Raw genomic sequence first — 21,992 nt, forward strand, 5'->3', positions numbered from 1 at the left:
ACGCATTTATAAGATTATTTCTTTGATGCTTTGTATGTCCCTCCCCCACAGTATAACCCCTGCTTTCACTATATTTGATGTGGGTATAATTTGTGGAGGAGAAGGGGAAAAACAAGTCGTTTAAGGATACAGGTGGACCCGTTGCAACAATGAGAAGTACAAGTTGCAGACTTGCTTTTGTGGCCATACCCTCCAAGCTCAGTAGGCACAGTACCCACAGTCCGCAATACTTTAGGGGCTCAAGAAGATATTGCAAGTTAATTTTAAACTTGGAAGTTTAAAGTGAACTTTTAGGTCAAAAAGTTTTAATGTGTGACACTAATGTTTGTCTTTATACCAGTGCTGTCATAAAACACAGTTTCTAGTCTCCTTATGAAGAGGTCCAAAGGCTAAAGTGCCCATGAACATAACAATGACACCCCTGCATCCCACCTGCCCAGCCACCTGGGGCCCAGGCCTATTCTGTGCTTCTCTTCCTGATGATGACAGCCATGCCATGGGAAGCAGAACCCTACCAGGTGAATCTAATTTAGATCCTGAGTAACCACCTCAGACAGCTCTTGAAAGGCTGCTTCAGCTGTGAGAGAGGCCGGGGCTGATCTCACCATCCAGTCCTCAGGGCAGACCTTCCTGGTTCACAATGTGGAGACAATTAGAGGGCTGGCACTTTCAGAGAGTTAGCCACTGGCTTCCTACAGAGGTGTTGACTGCAGGCAGCAGCCCCTCTGTTCTTATCGATTGGAGCTGCAAACAATCCTGGCTCTGCAGACCACACCTGACTTCCATGGCACTCAGCTGGCTCACTGGGGGGTAGTGGTGGGAGCAAAGCCCAAGACCCAGCAAATGTAGCAACAGAATTTAGGAGACTCCAAGAATGGCCCTCCCCGGGCCTCACCAAAGACCACCATGTGGCCCCAATCCCCACTGCTTCTCACCTTATCAGGAAGATAAGCAATGGTTTCAAAGTAATTGGGAATGAAGGGTGAGTAGACAACCTCAGGCAGAGGGAACAAGGACATAATTTCCACTGAACAAATAGGAAAATCGAGACCAGAACAAGGCAATAGCAGGGCCAGCCAAGATCATGTTGAACAGGGACCAGGCAAAATGCTGGATGAAGAACCTAAGTCTAGAAACCTCAGGGCAGCCCCAAGTCCTAGAATTGCTGTGCCTCAGGCTTACCTGGATTCTAGGTTTCACCAGCTTCTACCAGACAGCCTTAGGACTGCCCACCCCTGTCTTCTGCCTGAGTGCCTACAGCCTAGATTTGCAGTGCCCTCTTCCCTGCCTGGTTCCATTTCCTTTTTAGAGTTAAAGCCCTAGGCCACAGTGTGGACTGTTCTCCCTGGTCCCTCCCGCCTCCCACCAAGCTGCTGCTCCTCCTCCTCCTCTGTAAGGCATTCTATCCTATCATCCTACAGGTAGGAGGCTTGGTTCAACCAAACCTTCCAGTGCAGGTCAAGTAGTAGGGTGGGCTCTAAATCCATCACAGGTTCCATGTGGAACTGTTCAGGAACTGTAGAGACTAGTTAAAATGGTTTGCAGGTCCTGGCTAAGAAGACCTCACTGCAAAAGGTGGAGCAATCATCTGACCAATCATCATGAAATAGAGGTTTTCTTTGCCAAAGCAGTGGGAGGCCAGAGGTTGTACTCCCATACCTCACCCTATGAGCCTCACATTCCTCATCCATAAAATGGGACAGTTTCTTAGCATCAGAAAATTCAGTGAGAAAACACATAAGAGGCTTTGCTTGGTCTCTGGAGGTGAGCAGACTCCTAATCAGTGCTGCCTGCCTTAGTTCTCCACACTCCTGAGTGGCTGCTCTGGATACTGTACTCATTTTCCCTGCTGCATCCTTGACTATATCAGACCTTTTGTTGCCAATTATGCAAAATTGTACTTCTGCCCCACCTCTATGCCCACATTAAAACAGAATCCTTAGAGACAGAACCGTGAACAGCTGTAGTATCAGCAACTAATTACTCAGTATCTAGTCTATGGAGGACCTGATTGTAACTTTCCTTCTCAGCAGAGGAAACAGCATGGGAAACTAGACCAGAAGACCTCAGTTACCAAACTGGTAAAGAGAATTGTCCCAAGTTCTTGTCTGTATCTAATGTACCAAGCACACCCAGACTTGGATAGGGCCTCTACTTTAGCAGAGAAGGGAAGGAATAGGGTCTCCTTATCATGTTCATGTTGTACACATCTACTTCACAGGACAGGTCTCCTAACATCCTGCCTGGGCCCTTCCTAACATTCTTTCCCTCAGCATATCTCTGCTCTCAAGCCATATTCCTTCTTCATTCAGTGACATCCACTTAGCAAGTATCTGTGGATCACATACTGTGAGTTAGAAACTGTCAGGGCACTAGACATATAGACAGGAACGAGATCGAGAAAGATCTTCGAGGCCTCATGTAGCCCACAGCTGAGTTGAGGGAAATGATGGCAGGCAAACTTAAACCAGGGAAAGTAAGGAGAAGACAGTAAAGGGCTTGTTTTGACAGTTGGTCAGGGAAAGCCTCCCCAAGAAGGTGACATGAGATCAGACACCTGAATGAACAGAGGCTGGGCTGGACAAAGAGCTTTCAGGCAGAGGGAATAGCTGTACAAAGCATGACAACATGGGAACAAACTCAAATGACAGCCAGAAGGCCAGCAAGGAGCAGCAGTGAGGTCAAAGCTCAGTCAGGCTCCACATACCTCTTCCTCATCTGCCCTCTCCTTCCTCCTCCCTTGAACCATGCCAGGTCTGCAAAAATATAATTACAACTGTGTGAATGTCTGAATTCAAAGGACCATCAAGATGCTGGAGTCCAAGCCTTCCATTTGACAGATGAGGAAACTAAAGCCCTAAAGGGGTGGGGTGATTTACCCTGATCTACAGCAGTTTGAGAGCAGCAGTGGTAGGAATGGAAGCTGACTGTCATGATCAGGAAACCTAACAGGCTTATGAATTTCATCTAAACCAAGTCCTAGGCACACACAGAAACTGAGGCTCCAAAGTTCTCCTGTTGGTTCCCTGCTGACAAAGGAAAGAAAGGATGAGAGCTGAGGAAACAAAGAATTCACTCCTGTGCCCACTGTGTGGGGCTTTGTTCAAGCCAGTCTTCCACTGGGCCTGACATTCACAGCCATCCATCATTCTGCTATTTCAGTGCTCGTCAGATATGAGGTGTGAAACCAGTATGACCCAGACTGCCATGAAGAAAGTGATTCTGACATAGCTCAGAATACACATGTAATCAGCCATTCCTGCCATGTGATTTCCAGCAGGGCACTGTGCACCTTGGGCCTTGGGATGTCAGTGGGTACACGGGCTGGGATGAGCACCAGATGAGATACTAAAACCTAGAATTTTCTTTTCCAGTGCATATAACATCAGCCAGTGTTCTTCAGGATTGGAAGCAAAGTAGTTAAACCCTCATCACAAGGCCTAACACACTGTTGGCACCCAACAGATGGTGGTTCTGTCTAGCAGGCAGGATATAGGCTGAAGGCAAGAATGCTGAGCTATAGTTTTTTGTTTTATCATCTTCAATGAGCCAAATTCTCTCTATGGGCCTCAGTTTCTCCTGCAAACAGGAGAAATGTCAATCCAGGCAGCTGGATCTATGGTCTGAATGAATCCCTTCCCTAGATCTGGATGCCTGAGAGGAATGTGGTAGCTGGACATGGGAGCAGAAGGTGATACGGAAGAATCTGGTACCCAAAAGCCTCCTTTTTCTGCTTGGAGCCAAACACAAGTTCTAATCAGTCATATTCTCTGGCAATAAAAACTGGTCAGAAATGACTCTGTAGGCCAAATTGGATGAACCTGGGTTCACCAGATACTAGGCAGCATAGACTTATAGGTAAATGAGGATATAGAGGGCAACTATAAGCAGTGGGAGGATTATGGTGCAAAGAGCTAGGAACATGAAGTAGAGTCCTAGATGTGACCCTGTGGACTCCAGTGGCTGCAATGTGAAGCCAGGATCCTGCACTCCTCTGTGCATTTCCCAACCACAGAAACTGCTCAGTAAAACTCTGCATGTTCCAGGTCCTGTTAGAGGACAGTGCAAAGCCCTGTGCTTTAGGTCCAATAAAACAAGGACTGATAGATGGTCTGGAAGTTAGATAGCACTCTTGGCTAACTTTACTTCATGCCCAGAAGACATCCCCTGGTCTTGTCTCCAAATATGCCATCCTGCAGCGACCTCCAGACCCACTGCCACATAACAAGAAATGTACAGCTCCAGCCCAGTACCCAGTGGCACCTAGCCCAATACCACAGTCCTGCTCTCCATGGCTTATGTCTCCAACATGGCAGATCCATCCAGTGATGGTCACAGAGAGGTGTAAGAGCAGCCTGACTTCTAACAGCCCATGTTCTAGCCCCTTGCAGGACAGAATTTCTGCGATAGACTAATTTTTATCATTACCCGTGTCACAGGAATGCAGAGCAAGGAGGCAGAGCTACGCAAGTTGCACCCTAATCACTTACAGACCTCGGAGGCTCCAGCCCTGGCAGTGCAAGAAGATTTATTGTGGGACTGATGGAAAACAAAGAACAGTTGTGCAAACTTTACGGAGTCGCATTATGGGAAATGCCTTTCCTATTTCCCACTGCTAAATGTTCTGCATGTCGTTTCCAAAGCAGGACTGGGCTCCATTACCCAAATCATATGCAGACACTGTGCCTGGTATAATAGCCCATTGGGCCAACCTGCCCTGGCCAGAGGATGCCAGGTTCCGGATGACAGCTGAGCTGGACTGTCAGGGGCACAGTGTGAACCAGGATGCTCCACTGAGTCTGGGGAAGAAGGGCTCTGGATTGGTTATGCCTTCCTGAGCTTCATGTCTCTGCACTGTTATTCTGTCCTTTGTAGCCACAATACCATCCAAACTCCATGTTAACTCTCATCATGTCATTCTCTGCTCAGAATTCTCCGTGGGATTCTAATGCCCTTGAGTACACACTAAGTTCCTCACTGACTTTGAGACCCAATTCTATGACTGGCTTTGTTTTGTAGTGGTACTAGAGTTTGACTAAAGGGCCTCATGCATGTTAATCAGGTACTCTACCACTTGAGCCATGCCCTAGTCCTTTTCGTTTCAGTTATTTTTCAGGTAAAGTCTCCCTCCCCCCCACCTCTCCCTCAGCTGGTCTCAGACCACAATCTTCCCAATTTCTATCTCCTGAGTAAGTGAGATAACAGACAAGAGCTACTTCTCCTAGTCTCATTCACCAGTTCTGCCTCAAACCCCATGCCTAGGCCTCAGGCTCAGGATAATACCTGCATCACAGGTCACTTCTTTTCCCTGTAAAGCCTTTCCTCATGGTCTCTTAGAAAGCTCCTATCCAGCCATCAAAGACCAGCTCTCACAATATTCTGGAGGGAAGGCTTCTCCCTCTTCTTGGTCTCCAGACCAGAACATTCTGCATTCTCTACCATACTCCTTGCTTCTATCATCAAACCTGGCATGGGTGGATGGAAATAAAGCTGTTCTAAAGGTTGAGGGAGGGTGGGGGAAGAGAGCCCCAAGGCTCTCTGCACAGGAAACACTTAACAGTCAGCCCTTCTCCTGAGTCTCAGGGGATGGTTATGTCCAAGGTAACCAAGACCTTAATAGTCATCTGGACCAGTGCTCATTTAACAGGACAGGATGCTGAGGTCTGTCCCTGTACTGGTCAAATGAGGTACACACTTCAGTTCAGCCCATGTGCCATGTGGCTGAGACAGGGCCTAGTAATGCTCCATCATGAAGCTGGCCATTTCCAGGACATCTCCTTAGAAAACACAGTCTGGACACTTTCTCAGAGTCGCTGTCGATTTTATCTGACTCTCTGTTCCAACAAGAGAAATCATTTCAATTCCACTTACATTAAATTCAAAAGCTGTTTTTCTTTTATTATTTTAAATTCAATTCAGAGGGTTGTGTTTTTTCATCCTTAATTTTTTTCATATTCCATAAAGCAGTGTTGAGCTCATAGAACTTGGCTGGCATTCCTGTTCCCTCAAATTTGGCACTCCTAGGAATTCTCATTGTTGGAAGAGGTTGGGTTTGATGATTTCAAAAAGGAGGAATAAGGGCTCCTGTTTTCAAGTACCTCATTATGTACCAGGTACAAGGTACGTACTCCATGTCATTTGATTCTCATGATGTTTTCTCCTTTATCCAGGCAGGAAAATAGGATTGAGAGAAGCCATGTGACTTGTGAGGTTTTGCATTGATTAAGGGGCAGAAAGAGAGGATTTGAACCCTGTGGTTGTCCTACATGCTCAGCCAAGGGCCACCCTGCTTCACCAGTACCTTGCTAAGATTTAAACACAATGGGAGGGGGTCAGACAGAGGCTAAGGCAGGGGTGTGATGAGGATGTGAAGAGAAATGAAGAAGAGGCTCAGGAGGGCTTTAGGCCAAGGCCTAAGGACTAGAAACTGCACTGGGATGGCTTCTAACTGCCAACTGCCCTAATGTTGGAAAATCTTAAGTGAGAGCCATGACTGAGTAGTGACTGCTCTATACTCAGTCAATCTCCAGTGGGGTCCCTCAACTAGAGAGTCAGAAACTCATCTGCAGATAAGAACATGAGGCTTGGAAAAAGTCAGGTCATGCCTGCATATGTCACAGACTGATGGTAGCAAAGGTAGCTTTCAAATACAAGTTTCTTGCAGAAAAGCTCCAATCACCAGATCAGCACCAGATCCAAGGGCAGGTGACCATGACAATCTTTGGTTGTTGTTACTGGTTGTGGGGCTTGAACTCAGGGCCTAGACACTGTCCCTGAGGTTTTCTGTTCAAGGCGAACACTCTACCACTTTGAGAAACATCTCCACTTCTGGTTTTCTGATGGTTACTTGGAGATAAGAGTCTCATGGACTTTTTTCTTGCATAGACTGACTTTGAACCATGATCCTCAGATCTCAGTCTCCTGAGTAGCTAGGATTATAGGCATGAGCAACCAGTGCCTGCATGGTAATTTTTTAGGACCCATTAGGGTCTGAACTTCACAAGAAACTGCTCTGGGGGACAGCATTCAGGTAATCTCACACAGTACTGAAAGAGAGAGGCTGACAACACAGAAGTGGATTCAGTGTCTCTAACCTCAAGGATAGGACAGTCTAGGTACCAAAGTTTTATAATGTCTGAGACACTAGGTCTCACCAGGAAATACTCAGGAAAACTAGAGGCTAATAAAAGGGAGGAGCTGGAGAAAGGAGCACTGGATTGGGTTGTGAAGGATGACAGGAATTTGCCAGGCTGAGAAAGGCATTCCAAACAGAAATCAGAAGAAGCCAAGGCCCAACTGATTTCCAGAACCTGGAGAATGCAAACTCCCTAGGATGACAGGAAGCTTGGGGCAGCGAAAAACAAGGCAGGCATTCTAGTAACAGCTGTTAACTCGGTGAGCAGCACCAGGCTATGATGGCCCTTCTCTAAGATCTCTGAGCTCTAGCTTACTATTTCTAATGAGAGTAGATGTGAGAACTGGCATGATCTAAAGAGTTGTTGTTACCATAGAAATCATTAGGCTACGTGCAAATTCACAAGCTGCCTTTGCCCAAATATGTTTTCCTGCCCAATCCTTTCCCTACCCTAGAATGAAGTGAAGCTCAGGTCCCATTTGCAAGAAGGGTGGCCTTGGCCACCCGAGCTGGTAAAGCAGCTTGACCTCTGTGATCTCTTTGTATCAGTATTCTCCAGGGAGAGCAATGTTAAAACATGTTCTACTTTAAATTTTACTAGAATCTGGACTTGGGACGGGAACTTGTTTTCAGTGACTTATTTTACAATAGGAGAAAAGTGCCTCAGTCTACAAGAGCTCTCTTTTCCCAGACAGAACAGAGTCCTGTCAAGATGCACGCTGCTGGCTTTCAAGGTGACTGGGCACTGGAAATAGTTCCAAATAGTTCAAATTGTTTTCCTATTTGATTAAGGCCCACAATGGGTTTGAGTCCCTTCTGTAAAAATGGAGCCCAGCTAGGGGCCCTATGATAGCTTGCTGAATGAGTTTCAAGTCTGGTGTTCTGTCCATATCTCTAAGTAGACCATCAGTTCTAACTGGGAAGTAGCAGGGAGTGTGGCTAGGATTGTCTTTGGAGTCAGGCTTAAATCTAGGTGTAAAACTGACCCCACGGTAGTCTTGAAGCCTGAATGTGAATCTGAACTGTACTCCCCTTCTCCATCTATAAAATGAGAATAATACTTGTCTCCCAGAATGTCCTAAAGACTGAGATCATGTACTAGAAGCCCTTTGAAAATGGAAAAGCACCGAAGTGTTTTAATCATTTCCCATCGTCTTTGACCAACTTGGATAAGGTTATGCAGCCAGACTTCTGATCCTCAGCTCCTGGCTCCCCTTTTCCTTGTCATCCAACAATTTTATGGCAAGGCTCAAAAGTAATGCTGCTTCAGTAATGCCAGAGGTCTCACAGCACATTGTCTGTACCTCTGGGTTCCAGAACAAGACCTGTTGGTATGCAGAGAGCCTACCTGTTCCTTGGAGAGGCATGGGTCTGGGAAGGACCCTTTCCTTGTCAGAAGACCACTTTCCCACAGTCTAAACCCTCTCCAGTGCTTGGTTATCAGCTTGGCCACTGATATCTATTTGCTGTGCAATCTCTGGCTGCTGACACCATCTCTGGCTCTGCCTTTCCAATTCTGTCTCTGCCTTTCCTATTCTGTCTCTCTACATGAGGACACTTCCAAATGGTTCTGGCTTCAAGGAAATCCCCTGGGATAAGGTTCAGATTGTTCAGATGAATTGGGATGTCAGCTCAAACCATGCAAAGCTCATGGGACTGCTCTTAGCACAAATGGGACAAGGAAGTAGATGCCCAGGGACAACTCCACTTGCTGTGACCTGAACAGTGTGGAGGTGACTTGCTGCTGAAGGAAGAAGCTGAGCAGAAAGGATGAGTATAAGGAAAGTGGCCCAGGGGAGGGTCCAGGGAGCAAGGCAACTTTTGAGCAAGTGGTGTCTGTTGTTCACAGACACATGGACTTCTCCTATAAAATGGGCATGATCATGGTTAGACAGAATTGCCTCAGGTGAGTTTTCTTCTCTCTCTCTTTCTCTCTCTCTGAACACACCATGTGATATGATCACAGACCTCAGTGAAGACTGTCCATCTTCAGCTCACAGGGAAAGTCAGCATGTCTGGTTTGCATGGACCTCTGGCAGACTGTGGTCTTTGGGACATGGTAATGTAGTCCCTGTAGACCTCAGAGCTTTGAGCAGTTTTGTTCTAAGTTGGAGTGGGAAGTAGGTTACTGAGCCAGGATAAAGAAATCTGTAAGTCTCAGTGAACAGTAACTTCCTCTAGCTCCCAAACTTTTAGTACCTATCCTGTTTTTGAGGGGCCAGCAGTGAGGATGGGGTTGGGGAGCAGAGTAAAGAGGGGCAGCCAGAATCTCCAGGGCCCTGGTGATAAGTATAAAATTGGTACAAGCTAAGCAGAGGCAGTGCTTCCCAAAAGGTCCACTTAGGCAGTCATGAGTTTCCGGCTGATGAAGTCCCATCAGTAATGTTTAGCTTCCCACCAGGTGTATTTCCCTGTGTCTTAGGTTCAAATGCACTTGGAACAAACCAGCAAACAGTGGGATGGGGCAAAAGGGATAGACAGCAGTGACCAGAAGCTGTCCACATGTATCCAGTGCTGGGGCCTCCAGTTGGCCACCCAGACAGAGGCACACTAGAGCCTCTTCCCTGTACCTCCAGTACCAGGTACCCTGTACTGACACTGTGAAACTCAGAGCAGCCACCTGCAGGGTGTATAAACAACCCCCAAAGGATCAGAGCTTTCTGGCAGATACAGACAGCAAGGTCCCTATCATACAGCAAGGTCCCCTATCATACACCTAAGCAGTTGACCCACCTACCTCACATACAACAGGGGCTGCCAACCTCAAGTCTAGGCTCCATTGCTGATGCATCCCTTGAGCACTCATTTTTTTTTAATCTATGAAAAATCCAAACCCTACTGCCTACTAGGGCTACTATACTAATAATCTCCAGAGACCACCAATATGGAAAAGTGCTGCAGGAAGAAAGGAAGTAACCATATACTTTTCTGCATCACCTCTTGAACTCTAATAGCAACAATCCCTAAAAAGCAAGTACTGTTACTGCTTCATTTTACAATTGAGTATGCTATGGTTCCAAGAGGATAAGTCACCTGAAGTCACACAGCTGACAAGTGACAGAGCCAGGCTAGGACCCAGGAGTGTATGACTCCAGACCTGGGCTTTTCACTTCTGCTCATGCCTTCCATGCAGGGTCACAACTTTGCTAAAATCTCCACCAAAGTAAGGGATCTCTGTGGTTATTTCACAAAGCCCAAGGCAGAGAAAGGACTTCTGAGAAGCCATCCTTTTTCTCTCCGCCTCTCTTTTTCCTGGTACAAAAGCTCCACAGGCTTCTAATCTATGCAGTCTCAGACAATGAGGATTCCTACTGTCTGGAGAACCAACCTAAGAAAGCAGGAAACTAATCTTTTCAAAGTTTACGTCTTCAAGGCGTCGCGTCAGTATTTGGGTTGGATATAACCTTGTTATCATAACGCAGATGAAGCCCCAAATTTAATAAGGCTAAGACAACTTGAGTAACGTAAGAACCATAACAGGATATTGCAGAGAGATTAAGGAGCTTCCTCTGGACTACATGAAGAGCAGGGCAGGAGCCATGGGTCCCAGGTCCAGGTCTGGCTTCAGAACTGGGGTGCTAGGTAGGCAGTGGTAAGTGTGGGCTCCTCTCTGTGTATTGAGGCCTGTTTCTGACTGGAGTCTGCAGAGGCTCCACAGGCTAAATTTAAACCAGCTGCAAGGATGGGGGTGTTATAGTTGGATAGGGTAAGGGGAGTTTACCTCATGAAAGCACTGTGGAAATGCTGCTGGGAAGATAATAAAAGGATTAACTGCTATGTTAGTGGGCCATTTACTCCTCAATCAAAATGTCTCATCTATTTCCTGCTCTCCAGAGACTGTAGGTCCAAGATTCCTTTGTCTATTACAGTGCATGGTAGCGGAGGCCTGCCATAAGAAATTAATAATTTTACAGGGAAGGCCAATTTTGTTTATCTGGGTGTAGACTAGGGCCTGTCCTGTCCCCTGGTTACCTACAGTACGAGTAATGTAGTAGGGAGTCTTCCCAATCCACATGAGTAGAAGAAGCTAGGGGACGCTCTGCAGATGCTTTGGGCAGCCAGGTCAGGAGGTTGCTGTTCCCCTCAGCAGATGGTAGCACACTGCAGGGCGGGCCTGAAGGTCCAGAGAACCATTGGCTTAATGAAAGATTCACACAAACAAGAACATTGTAATTGTGAAAGATGTGGGTTCAAATCCCATTGTAATAGTTACTAGTGGTATATTTTAGGAACATCTTATTTTTATTACTATGATGACTATTATTATTCTTAGTCTCTATTATTGTTGTTCTATTATTACTGTCTCTGGCTGTGTGGCCTGAAACCAGTTTTGCAGTCTTTCTGAGCCTCAGTTTCCTCATTTGTAAAATGAGGGCTAACAATGTCTACCTACAGGGCTGTGATGAGGACCACAAAGGGCCACCACTGAAAATTGCACCTGTATATAGTCAGCACTCAGCAAGTACTTGGTGTCCTCATCACACTCCTAACTCTGAAGAGTTAAGGCCAAGTACTCTTCTAGGAGAAAGTAGGAGATGGGCTAGGCCTTTTCACCTGCAAAACTCCCAGGTTTCACCAGTGGGCTAGGATGCCACCTCCTCTAAGAAGTAGAGGACATTGTAATCTATCTGGGACCTGTCACTTAGCCTGATCCCAGATGGCTCAGAGACCCATCCCTGAGTATAAGTGTTATCCTCAGTATAACAGATTCAGATCTGGATTCCCAGAGGGATAGTGAGGAGCCAAGCATAAGCCAGTATCCTATGGAGTATGGAAGTAAACCAAGTCCCAGCAGTCTGGCCCAGGAGAGAAATCCTAAGATCGCACTGAGAAACATGGTCTCCTAACATGGTCTCTATTTCCAAGCTGGAAAACAGGCAGCAAAGGCATAGGTCATGTCAAGGTCCCAAATTTCTAATGTGAATATTCTTATATTCTACATGGAAGGCCTTACTATGAGGTCATTGACTACATTACAGAGTCATGTAGGAGTCATCAGACTAAATGTCTTCCACTTAGGCTTCCATCAACACTGTGGACTCCCTGACCAGCATTGTAGGTGCCCCCACTGATACCATGAACTTCTCCAGGGAGGGGAAATAGGATGAGGAACTGCGGCTTATTCCAAAGCCTCGGGGAAAATGAACCATCAGTTTCCAGAAGTCTTGGCCTGTGGACACTATAGCTCTTCTAAGGTAGGACATGCTTCTATCAAGTATGTTACGGACCACAGATGATCTTGGGCATCTCCAGAGACTGGCCCAGTCACAGTACCCCTCCCCCAACATACAAGCACAATCAAAGCACAAACGCACATGGTAAGTCAAATTCACAGCCTGTTCCATCCAGCTTCTCCCACTACCTCTCCACATACCAGAACACCAACCCAAGCCCCTCTTTCTCTTGTCCTCAGTGTGAGTTGTTCTCTGCTGACCACTTGTTTATGAAGTGAACCCTTTCTCATCTTTCAAGGACTGGAGATTTGACCCAGTGTATGCTAGTTCATGGTGTCACAGGTAGAGGGACGCTGAGGGTAAGTGGGCCCCAGGAAGATGAGTTTATACTGAAGTTGCCAACTCTTCTTGCCTTCTGTTTCCTGCTCCTTCAAATGCCACCATGATCTTTGAGCAAGAATCCTAGCTCTTTCCAGATTGCTCAGCAATAGTAGCAGTACATAAGCATGAAGAACTTGACCTTGACTATGACACTAGCTCCTGCAGATCAGGCACTGCTGCCTAGAGCCTGGCTGGCCATGCCTAACTGGCCATCCTTCTTGCTTCATGGACTACCTTGAGGCCTAGCAAGTGAAAGGCCAGATGAGGCATAGTAGTTTGGCAAATAGTATTAGGGACTAAGATTATGTTCCTGGCTTCTGATACAAGTTTGTACCATAGCAAGCACAGAATACAAAATGATCCATCAGAGGACTAGAGACTGAGATGCTTACCAATAGAGGTGTGTGTGTGTGTGTGTGTTTTGTGTGTGTGTGTGTGTGTGTGTATGTGCGCGCACACACACAGGTGCATCTTTTTTTCCCATAAACTTTAACATTCATCTCCATCCTGAGCTCTGCTGGTATTATGCAGAGCCTTAGCTGCTAATCCCTAATCTTGGCTCTCATCCTGCCCTGGGGACCTAGAGTTGTAGAGCAGAATGCTTGTGAGGACCAAGTACCCCTTAGTGAAGCCAAAGCTGTGGGCAGACAAGCCCTAGGAATCTCTCTGGGAAGGATGCTGGCTGATGACCAGTGCTACAGGAACTTCAGCTTCCCATGGGTTATCTGCCATCAGAAGGTGCAGAAGGTGATACAGGGAGCATGTGCATAAAAGAGAATGCTGGCCAAGCCTGATTAGAACGTGGAGCCCATGTAGCACCATGCCATGTTACATGCTAGAGAACATTTAATGCATGTCTACTGTTGCATTGTGAGTATGGGGGACCTGGTAAGAATACATGGCACACTGCCTAGATGCCTGATGATGGAGGAACTGACCACCTTGACCATTCACCACATCTCAGCCTTGTACCTTGCAGGGAATTTCCCTCTCTGGGGAAGCTTTTCCTGGGACAATAAGACAGCACAGCCTTCTCCAGGGCTGCCCACAGCCAGGCTTAAGGCTCTGAGGTTAGGGGAAAACTGGGCCTTGGAGACTCACCATGCACTTGTTGGGCTTCTCTCCTGAGTGTACCCTCATGTGGATGAGCAGCTTGTAGCGGGCATTGAAGGGCTTGTAGCGGCGCACACAGCCAGCCCAGAAGCAGGTGAAGTCTTCACCCTTGCGCTGATCAATGTGGCTCTTCTCGATGTGCCGTACCAGCTCCTCCTGCTGCTCATAGGCTGCACAGCAGTCCACCCAGCGGCACGCCTGCCGCCCTACCACCATCCTGCCTGCTAGCCCCAGTCCTAGGCCTCCAAGGCCTGAGCCAGCTGACAACTGAGGCAGCGGGTAGGGGGGTGGTAGGCCCTGCTGATGAGGTGCAAAGAGCTCTGAGAACTCGTCCATGGGCTCCTGCTTCAGAAAGCCTGATTTTCCACATGCTTCAAGCTGTAAACTGCCTTCATGGCTTTCAGTGGATACAGAGCTGGACCGGGCCCTTTTGGGAGGGCACCCCAGGTCTCCTGGTAGAGAGGGACTCCGAAGTCCATTTATACAAGTGACTAGGGCTGTCTGGGAGGAGCGCATAACTGGAGTGACATCAGAGGTGGTGCAGGATGAGGAGGTGGCTGAGGAGGTTGGGGGCAGGCCCAAGAGGCAGCAGCGCTTCAGGCCACTCTCAGGAAGATGGGCCTCCAGCTGGGAGCCCAGGCTTGAGTTGGGCTCACTACCCAGAATGTAGCAAGAAGGCACAGGGTTGGTGAGGCCTCGGCCTGTAAGATCTAGGTCTGTATGCAGGCTAGTGTTGGGTGGGGCCCGGCAGTGGGTCAACAGGGGTGTGCGGACTTCAGCCATAGCCTGGTAGTCTGGCAGGGCCTCCTGCTTGATATGTTGTCCAGTTGGGAGGCTACCATTCACATACATGGTTTGGAGCCTGGGTGACCTGAAAGACAGTGGCCAGAGAGGTCATGAGAGGGTGGGTACTCCTCAATGGAAAGGCGCAGGCAGGGGCTGGAGTGGAAACTGCGGATGAAGGCAGTTAAGTCTGAGAGTGAGAAGCAGAAGAAAAGAAAGCCAGAGATAGTGACTGAGAGCAGGGAGGAATAAGGGCAACAAAAGGGAGTAAGGGAAGAGAAAGTCAACTGGGAAGAGATGAGAAAGCACAGCCTCTCTGCCTTCTTCTTGCCAGAGCTCTGCCCTAGAAGATGCTGAGTTTGACATATGAACACTTATATGGGTTTTCCTTCTCCAACATACCCTAAGTATTTCTCTTTTGAATTTACTAATGCTTATAAAAAGCCGCTTCAGCTAGCTGAAGTGTGTACATGCACCTCTATAAGGCTATATTTCTCTGTTTCTTATAAGTCCTAGCAAATAGGAGGATCTTGACCAGGCATCTTTGTGTCAGCAGGCTCTGAAAAATTCCTGTACCTAATATGTCTGTTTCCTTGCTTAACCCACAAGCCAAGCAGACTAGGTGAGATCCTGAGGCTCTGCTCTGTGGATATTGAGAATATCCACAGGATATGAAAGATGAATGGGGATGGGCACATACCTGTTAGAGTGGGGGAAATGAATCAGCCTCTCACAGGCAGTAGGATGAACTTGGGATGGTGAAGATCCTGTGGAGAGAAATAGGCCCTGGTGGCAGGTGGGGCCAGGGCCCTCGGCCAGGTCCAGGTCCAGCAGGCTCTTCTCTGAGCCTGGGGTGCAGTGGCCATAGCTCCCATTCACTAAACAGACAAGAGGGAAAAAGGGAGAGTCAAGTGAGTATGGATGGCTGCAGAGGGGTGCAGAGAGCAGGGAGGTATCAGGCTACCTGGGCATCAGGTACCTGACAAAGTACCTGGAGCCATTTGAGGTACCTCTGCTGTAGCTGAGACACAGTGATAACCTTGCTTAATTCCTATAACCACCCAACAGAATCTTTAGTAAAATCCCAAGTTTTCAGATACAGATGCTAAGGCTCTAGTGGTTAAATAACCATTACACAAATATTGGGTGCTTATTGTATACCACATGCTATTATAGTAGCAGTAAACACTAACAAGACCAATTCATGGTGCCTTGAAGCTCATAGTCTATTATTGCCAGACCTTGGTCACTAGAGTAGTATTGTATCTGTGCTGGTATGAGCAAGCCCAGGAGCCAGCAGCAATGTGGGCCAGGTGTGCCAAAGAGGTATCTGCTGTTACTGGTACTAACATACCATTTATACTGTTTCCCAAACAATATCTCACTACAGAAAGACATTCACCCTCATGGTCCTCTGACACTTCTATCTATACTATTCCTGCCCTTCCTACCCTTGGGGTTCTGTGAAGGTTAACTGAAGCAAAAGATAGGAAAAACCTTGAAGAACTACAGAAAGTAACAAAAATGTAAGGCATGGTTGCTATTAGCTCGTGTCTTCTCTGGGCCTCTGAGCTCCAGGTAAGCACAATTAATCTGTAAACTCTTTTGGGGACTTGTTCCCTGTTCCCTCTAGGAGTGATGCTAGTGCATGAAGAGTATGGGCTCTGAGCTCTCGGACCATGATGTGAGTCCATTCTCTGCCCAGAACTCCACAGGTACATCTCTGGATGAGCCTTCCTCCCCTAACTCAGATGTAACAGTCACCCCAGCTCTCCAAGATGCTGTAAGGCAGAATGCAGAAGGGCAATCAAATAGTAGGTGCAGAAGTACCAGGAATAAAAGATGTTCCAGTTACACAGAATCCTAGAACTGTAAGTGCCTGGACAGATGTAATGAGACCTTATCAACAGGCCTGTGTGTCCTCCAACACCGTCAATCCTGAGCAATTTAGGCCTTTAGGATGAGAAAAAACAGTAACAAAAAAAAATAGATACCAGCCTCTTAACCAAGGATAAGACAGCAACAGGAAGCACCAGTGTGGTGTGTGTTGGCTACAGGTACAGACTCACTTGGGCTCTACTGCCCTCCAAGGCAGGCATGGATATTATCATCCCTATCTGAAAGAGGAGGAAACTGAGGCTGTGGGAAGTCACACTGTTCTCCCTAGATCATGTGACTAGTCAGCTCCTGAGCTAGGTTAGATTCAAGCATCTTAGTCGCTATGCACCACGTGGCTTTTTAGAGAGCCCAGGGATCCACCTGCCCTATTCTAATCCTAGCCTACCCCAAGCCAGTCCTTTCAGCACAAAGCTCTCTCTGCTGAGGCTAAGTTACACTAACTTGAAGCCAGACAGCCAGAGGCTCTGGACAGGCCTCAGTGTTCACCACCCAGTTCACTTTACAGTTTGCAGATGAGAATGCACCAATCTCAAGGTCCCATGGCAGGCAAGGGGCTCAGGCAAGACTGTGGAAGGGGGTTCAGATAAACATCTGCTCTGTACCACATTCCCTGCCTGAGCCCATTCTGTCCTGCTGTGAGGAACACGTTTTCTGCTGGCCTTGGCAGCTGCTTGGCCAGCCCCTCATAGGCTTATTTTTTAATAACTTGGTTGTTTTTTAATTAAAAAGAAATCCCTGGTAACAAATGCGAATGGCCTGAATTAATGAGAGCAGGCTCAGCTCATTTAACTCCGTCTCTGCTTGGCTGTCCTCGCCTTTCCAAATCGTTTCTGCATGCAATTTTATTGTCCCATTGAGGCAAACCCTGGGACTGGGCCTCAGAAAACTGTGGATAATTTTATGACCATTAATAGCATTTGGAACAGAGAGCACTTAATCATCATGTGGGTTGTTTCACTGGGGTCTTTCCCAGAGCTGTTTCACTGGGGGTAGGTATAGTTCTGGGCTTTCTTTGAGGACGTATCAGGACCTTTGGGGACCACTGGGTCACTTGTCTCCTCCTTCACATAGGAGGCTAAGTATGATGAAGGAAGTTGGAGCCATGAACAGTAGAGAGTAAACTAGTATTTATCCAGCCCTTCTTCAAGTCTTCCCAGTGTTCATTCAGAGCAATCTACATAGCCAGTTCCCAGAAGGAGAAAGCCAAAGCATATAGTTTCTGTTCCTCTGACCAGGTTCAGGGTGTATAATGGACAAGGCCAAGATCTAGATCTAGATCTTTTCAACTTCAAGGCCCAACGTCTGTTCTGCTGCCTCTTGGTTACCTTCACTGGGACTCCTGTGAAGATCAGAAAGGTTACACATTTTGCCAAAGTCACACAGGGAGTGGTAGGCTTGATGAGATCAATTCTGTGGGAAAACAATATTATCAACAAGTCATTGGGCCTGTGAGCTGCTTCTCTGCTCGAGACAGAGGTTTTCCTCCAATAAAACCTGTGGGAGGGACAGGGGGAGTCCCTTGAGTCATAGTTGGCACTGGCTAGTGCTCTAAGCCCCGTCTAGCCTTTATCCCTGTACCACCACAGTGTCCTGGGGGAAGGCATTGACCTCCCAATCCTGCAGTGGGACACAGTATTGGCAAGTGTCTACTCAAAGTTGTATAGCAATGTTTGGCATAGCCAGGGTCCAGGCGTATGCCAGACTCTGCCCCAGGCTGCCTACTTTCGCAAAGGCTGGAAGTTAAACCAGAAGCTGTAGTGCGTGTCCCAGAGATATTGCTGCCACTGGAAAGGTGGGGGTGCTACCCACCCTTGTCTTCCAGGGAAGCTGTGGGTACTGTCTCCTGCCTGATGGAGCATGGCCTCTCTATTCCCAAATGTGTCACAAACCCAGAAGGTAAAGCCCACTCTTGTTCATGCTAGATCTACAGGGATCAACAATGGACCTCCTCTGTGGAGTGAGTGGTGTATACTCATAATCCTGACACCCTTAGACCAGAGAGAGGGATGATACCAAGAAGAGCCAGGACCTAGCTTTCTCCATGCAAATTAAGTTCCTGTGGAAAGCTGGAAAGTAATGGCACCTTGAGTTCATTTTTAAAAGCTAGTGAGAAACCCTAGATTGTCAGGGCTAGAATTAACCATATGTTACATTAATACATGAAGAAACAGATTCAGAGACAGCAAGTGCCTTCCACAATCATACAGCATATTCTTAGCTGAGCTTGGGCTGGTATTTCAGAATCAAGATAAGGACTTGATCTGGTTTCCACATCCAGCCTCAGTTTACTTATCTGGACAATGGCATTGACACCTACCTCACAGAATTGTGGCCACGGGGGAGGTTACAAATGCAGTGCATTTGGCAGAGTATCTCGCACATAGTAAGTCCTCTATGAATAATAATAATACTATTTAATTTCTCCTCAAGTCTACAAGGGCTATGTTTGAGATCCATTTTAGCCCCCAAAAAGCCAGGTCTGGATGGCCCTGAGGCCAAACTCAGGACAGACCCCCAGACTTGGGATGTGTTAAATGGACTGATTGCGTACCCTGAATGAAGTCGCAGCCAGCAAACCTGAAGCAAATGGCTCCCCCAGATAGCTTGGCAAATTACCCTAATGACTTGGCTATAAAGTGGCACCACATATAAGGTGACTCCCACAAGAATGTTAATTTGTGATGAAACCTGCCAAATCTATGTGAGAGTGGACAATGCTGCATTCAGCATCTTGGGCCCAGATGCACCTCCTGAAGCCTTGGCAGTGGGCAGAGGCAAGGATCAGGAAGGCCTACTGACCTTCTTCTCTCTCAGGTAGCAGACTCTTAGTGCTGACCAGGTATCAGGCTGGAGACAGGATACCACACTACAGTTTGCAAAATAAATTTCACAACCAACAACTGTGAGCTTCATTACAACCCTTGGGAGTTGGCCAGCCAGGCTGAGAGAGGGCAAATATCTTGTCACGCAGCAAGTATACTACTCAGCTACCCAACTCAGCCAGTCAGCAACTGTTTGCTGTAAAAGGCAAAACAGGAAATAGCACAGGTTTTGTAGGAATCTATTCTCTGCCACTCTGCCATCACACTGTGAAATGCAGCCATAAACAACCTGGAAACAAGTGACTCTGGGCTATGTTCCAATAAAACTTTATTTGGAGAAGCAGATCCCTGGCTTTAGACTGTCAGTCTGCCAATTCCCGAAGCCATGAAGGAGAGAATCAGAACCAGACGGAATCACCTTGCTGCATCTGTAAAATGGGAGTCGGAGTGCAGCCTACAACATGAAATCAAACACTGAACACAGGGCCAACACTGCTCGGTAGGACCCACAGCCTGACTTGCCCATTCATTCTTGATGCCTTACTGTAACATGTCCTCACCACCAAATCAGGGGCCTGACCTTCCCACATCCTTAAGGCCCTGTGGAAGCTTGGCTCCTCCAGAATGTTCCCTAGTGTCAATCCTCCCTGAGTAACCTAACCACTCAGTTCTATGATGTGTCACTCAGAGCGCCTTCTATGTTCTGCTCATCACAAGGGTCAACATCCCAAAAGTTCCACATTTATTGCCACAGAGCTAGATTACAATCCTCTGCACTGCCACTGTGCTGGAGGTGCCATTACAGTCCTGCATCCTTTACAGGTCTTTTAAAGCCTCAGGACCAGGATCTTAGAACCCCAGAATTTCCACTGTCAAGAGCATTCCAAGACATAATTTTGTTCAAATTTTCCACACACAGAAGAGAGCAGGGGCCTACACTGGAGGAGGAGCTATTCTAGTCATGCACAGCAGGCATGTTTTCTAGACACCTGGGCCCCACTAGGAACAAGCCCATCTGCATACAAAGCCCTGCAGCAGGTGGGCTAGAAATACAGGGAGACTGCGCAGGGAGACTGCCAGCTAGGTGAACTGCCTCAAGTTCACTTTCATGCATACTCTGTGCCAGACACTGTAGCTTCAGGGAAGTAGACAAATTCTAATTGCACACACCCCTAGGCTGAAGCTCCAGTCTACCATTAGTTTCATGACTAGATGAGCTACTTTACCCTTCTGAGTTTGTTTCTTGATCTAAAATAGGAGTAAAAATCTCAGCAACAGTATATGGCCCTGAGATAATACATGTAGAGCCAGCGCCTGATGGTGGCACTTTAAGAAAAGCTCTTCTGTTTTGGTCATTGGTCAAGCAGGGAGACAAGATCACAACCTCATTGGGACTCCAGGTCAGTGGCCACAGAAAAGCAGCTTCAAGCTCAGCAGCCCTTTGTCAGGAGTCTAAGCTGGGGCTCTGCAGGATTAGTCTTTCTGAGCCTCAGCTTTCCCCTCTGAGCAGAAGGAGTGCTGGACATAGGTTCCATGTACCCAGACTTGGAAACAGGGGCACCACAGAGACCCCAAAGCTCAGAAGACATGAGGTCTCTCACTTCTTAGGGTAGAAGAGGGTGGATAGCTCAGCTAGACACATGGCAAAAGCCTGGGCTGTAGTCAACTTCTAGGGCCCTTTCTGGATCATCCTGCTGCTTCATCATCCCCTTTGTTCTGTTCATGAAACCCAAAGGCTTTGTGGCCAGCCAGGACCTTCTTAAGGAAGAGAATCAGAATGGGGTAGACCCCGGCTTTCCCACCGTCCCCACAGCCCAGCAAGATGGTATAGCCAAGGCTCAGTTGCTTGCTGTAGCCACTTTGGGATGTTCATAGCCATCATGGGTCCTGTAACTTGTTCAGGGCCTCCAGAGCAGCAGCTCCTGATAGTTGAGGCCTCACGCCAGGCTTATGGTTGCCCACCATCTTTTATCCTAGACTGCAAGAACCCCATAAATTTCCCTTTAAAGCTAAGCTAGATTTACAGGGGCTTGGGCCAATAAAACCTGAGCAGGCTCACCTCTGGAAGGCACTGCAAGGAAACTGAGCGGGTCCACAGTTCTGTCCCAGGTTGGGCAGGAAGGGAGTGATGCAGGGCTGGTCACAAATGCAGGCACAGGCCTGTGTGTATATGAACACACAGGAGGGACAGCTTCTCCCCCAGGCACTCTTCTGCCACCAAATTAGCACATATTATTATTAAAAACAGTAGAACAGAAAGCTAGGCAATAATTAGGGAGTATCCTCTATAAGGCCACAGCAGACATAGGAAAAGGAAACAGACACCTCTATGTTACTTTCCCATGCACACGTATACATTTTTTTTTTACTTTACAAAGTCAGGATAATAAATATATATATATATATATTATCTTGTTTTCTTTTTAATTTAATGATGAATGATGAGTACCAAGTTCAATGAACTCCGTTATATGCCATGTGCAGTCCTTGGCTCTTCCCATGCTCATCTTGCCAACCTGTTTTTCAGAGGCAGAGTAAGGAGAGTGATGGATATCAGTAAGTTGGGAAACAGTCATAGTGTAAATCTAGCCTCATCAGGTTGGAAGACACTGTTAACCCAGACATTCTATATCAATGAGGGCCTCAGAGACAGCCAATTGCTTTCCCAGTGTATGAGTCTATTGC

The 21,992-nt window shown here is 47.3% G+C and overlaps 1 protein-coding gene across 1 annotated transcript in view; it reads right to left on the minus strand.

The window, feature by feature from the left end:
• The window catches only part of Glis1 (GLIS family zinc finger 1), a 198,730-nt gene that overhangs the window by 60,740 nt on the left and 115,998 nt on the right, over window positions 1-21,992 (minus strand). The window contains exons 3-4 of the mRNA XM_013022254.1: window positions 15,287-15,464; window positions 13,792-14,674 (exon numbers count right to left, since the gene is read on the minus strand). Coding sequence (XP_012877708.1) covers window positions 13,792-14,674; window positions 15,287-15,464 — 1,061 coding nt within the window. The remainder of the gene's footprint in view (window positions 1-13,791; window positions 14,675-15,286; window positions 15,465-21,992) is intronic.

Source organism: Dipodomys ordii, unplaced genomic scaffold (genome assembly GCF_000151885.1).
Source record: "Dipodomys ordii isolate 6190 unplaced genomic scaffold, Dord_2.0 Scaffold61, whole genome shotgun sequence".
Classification (NCBI taxonomy): domain Eukaryota; kingdom Metazoa; phylum Chordata; class Mammalia; order Rodentia; family Heteromyidae; genus Dipodomys; species Dipodomys ordii.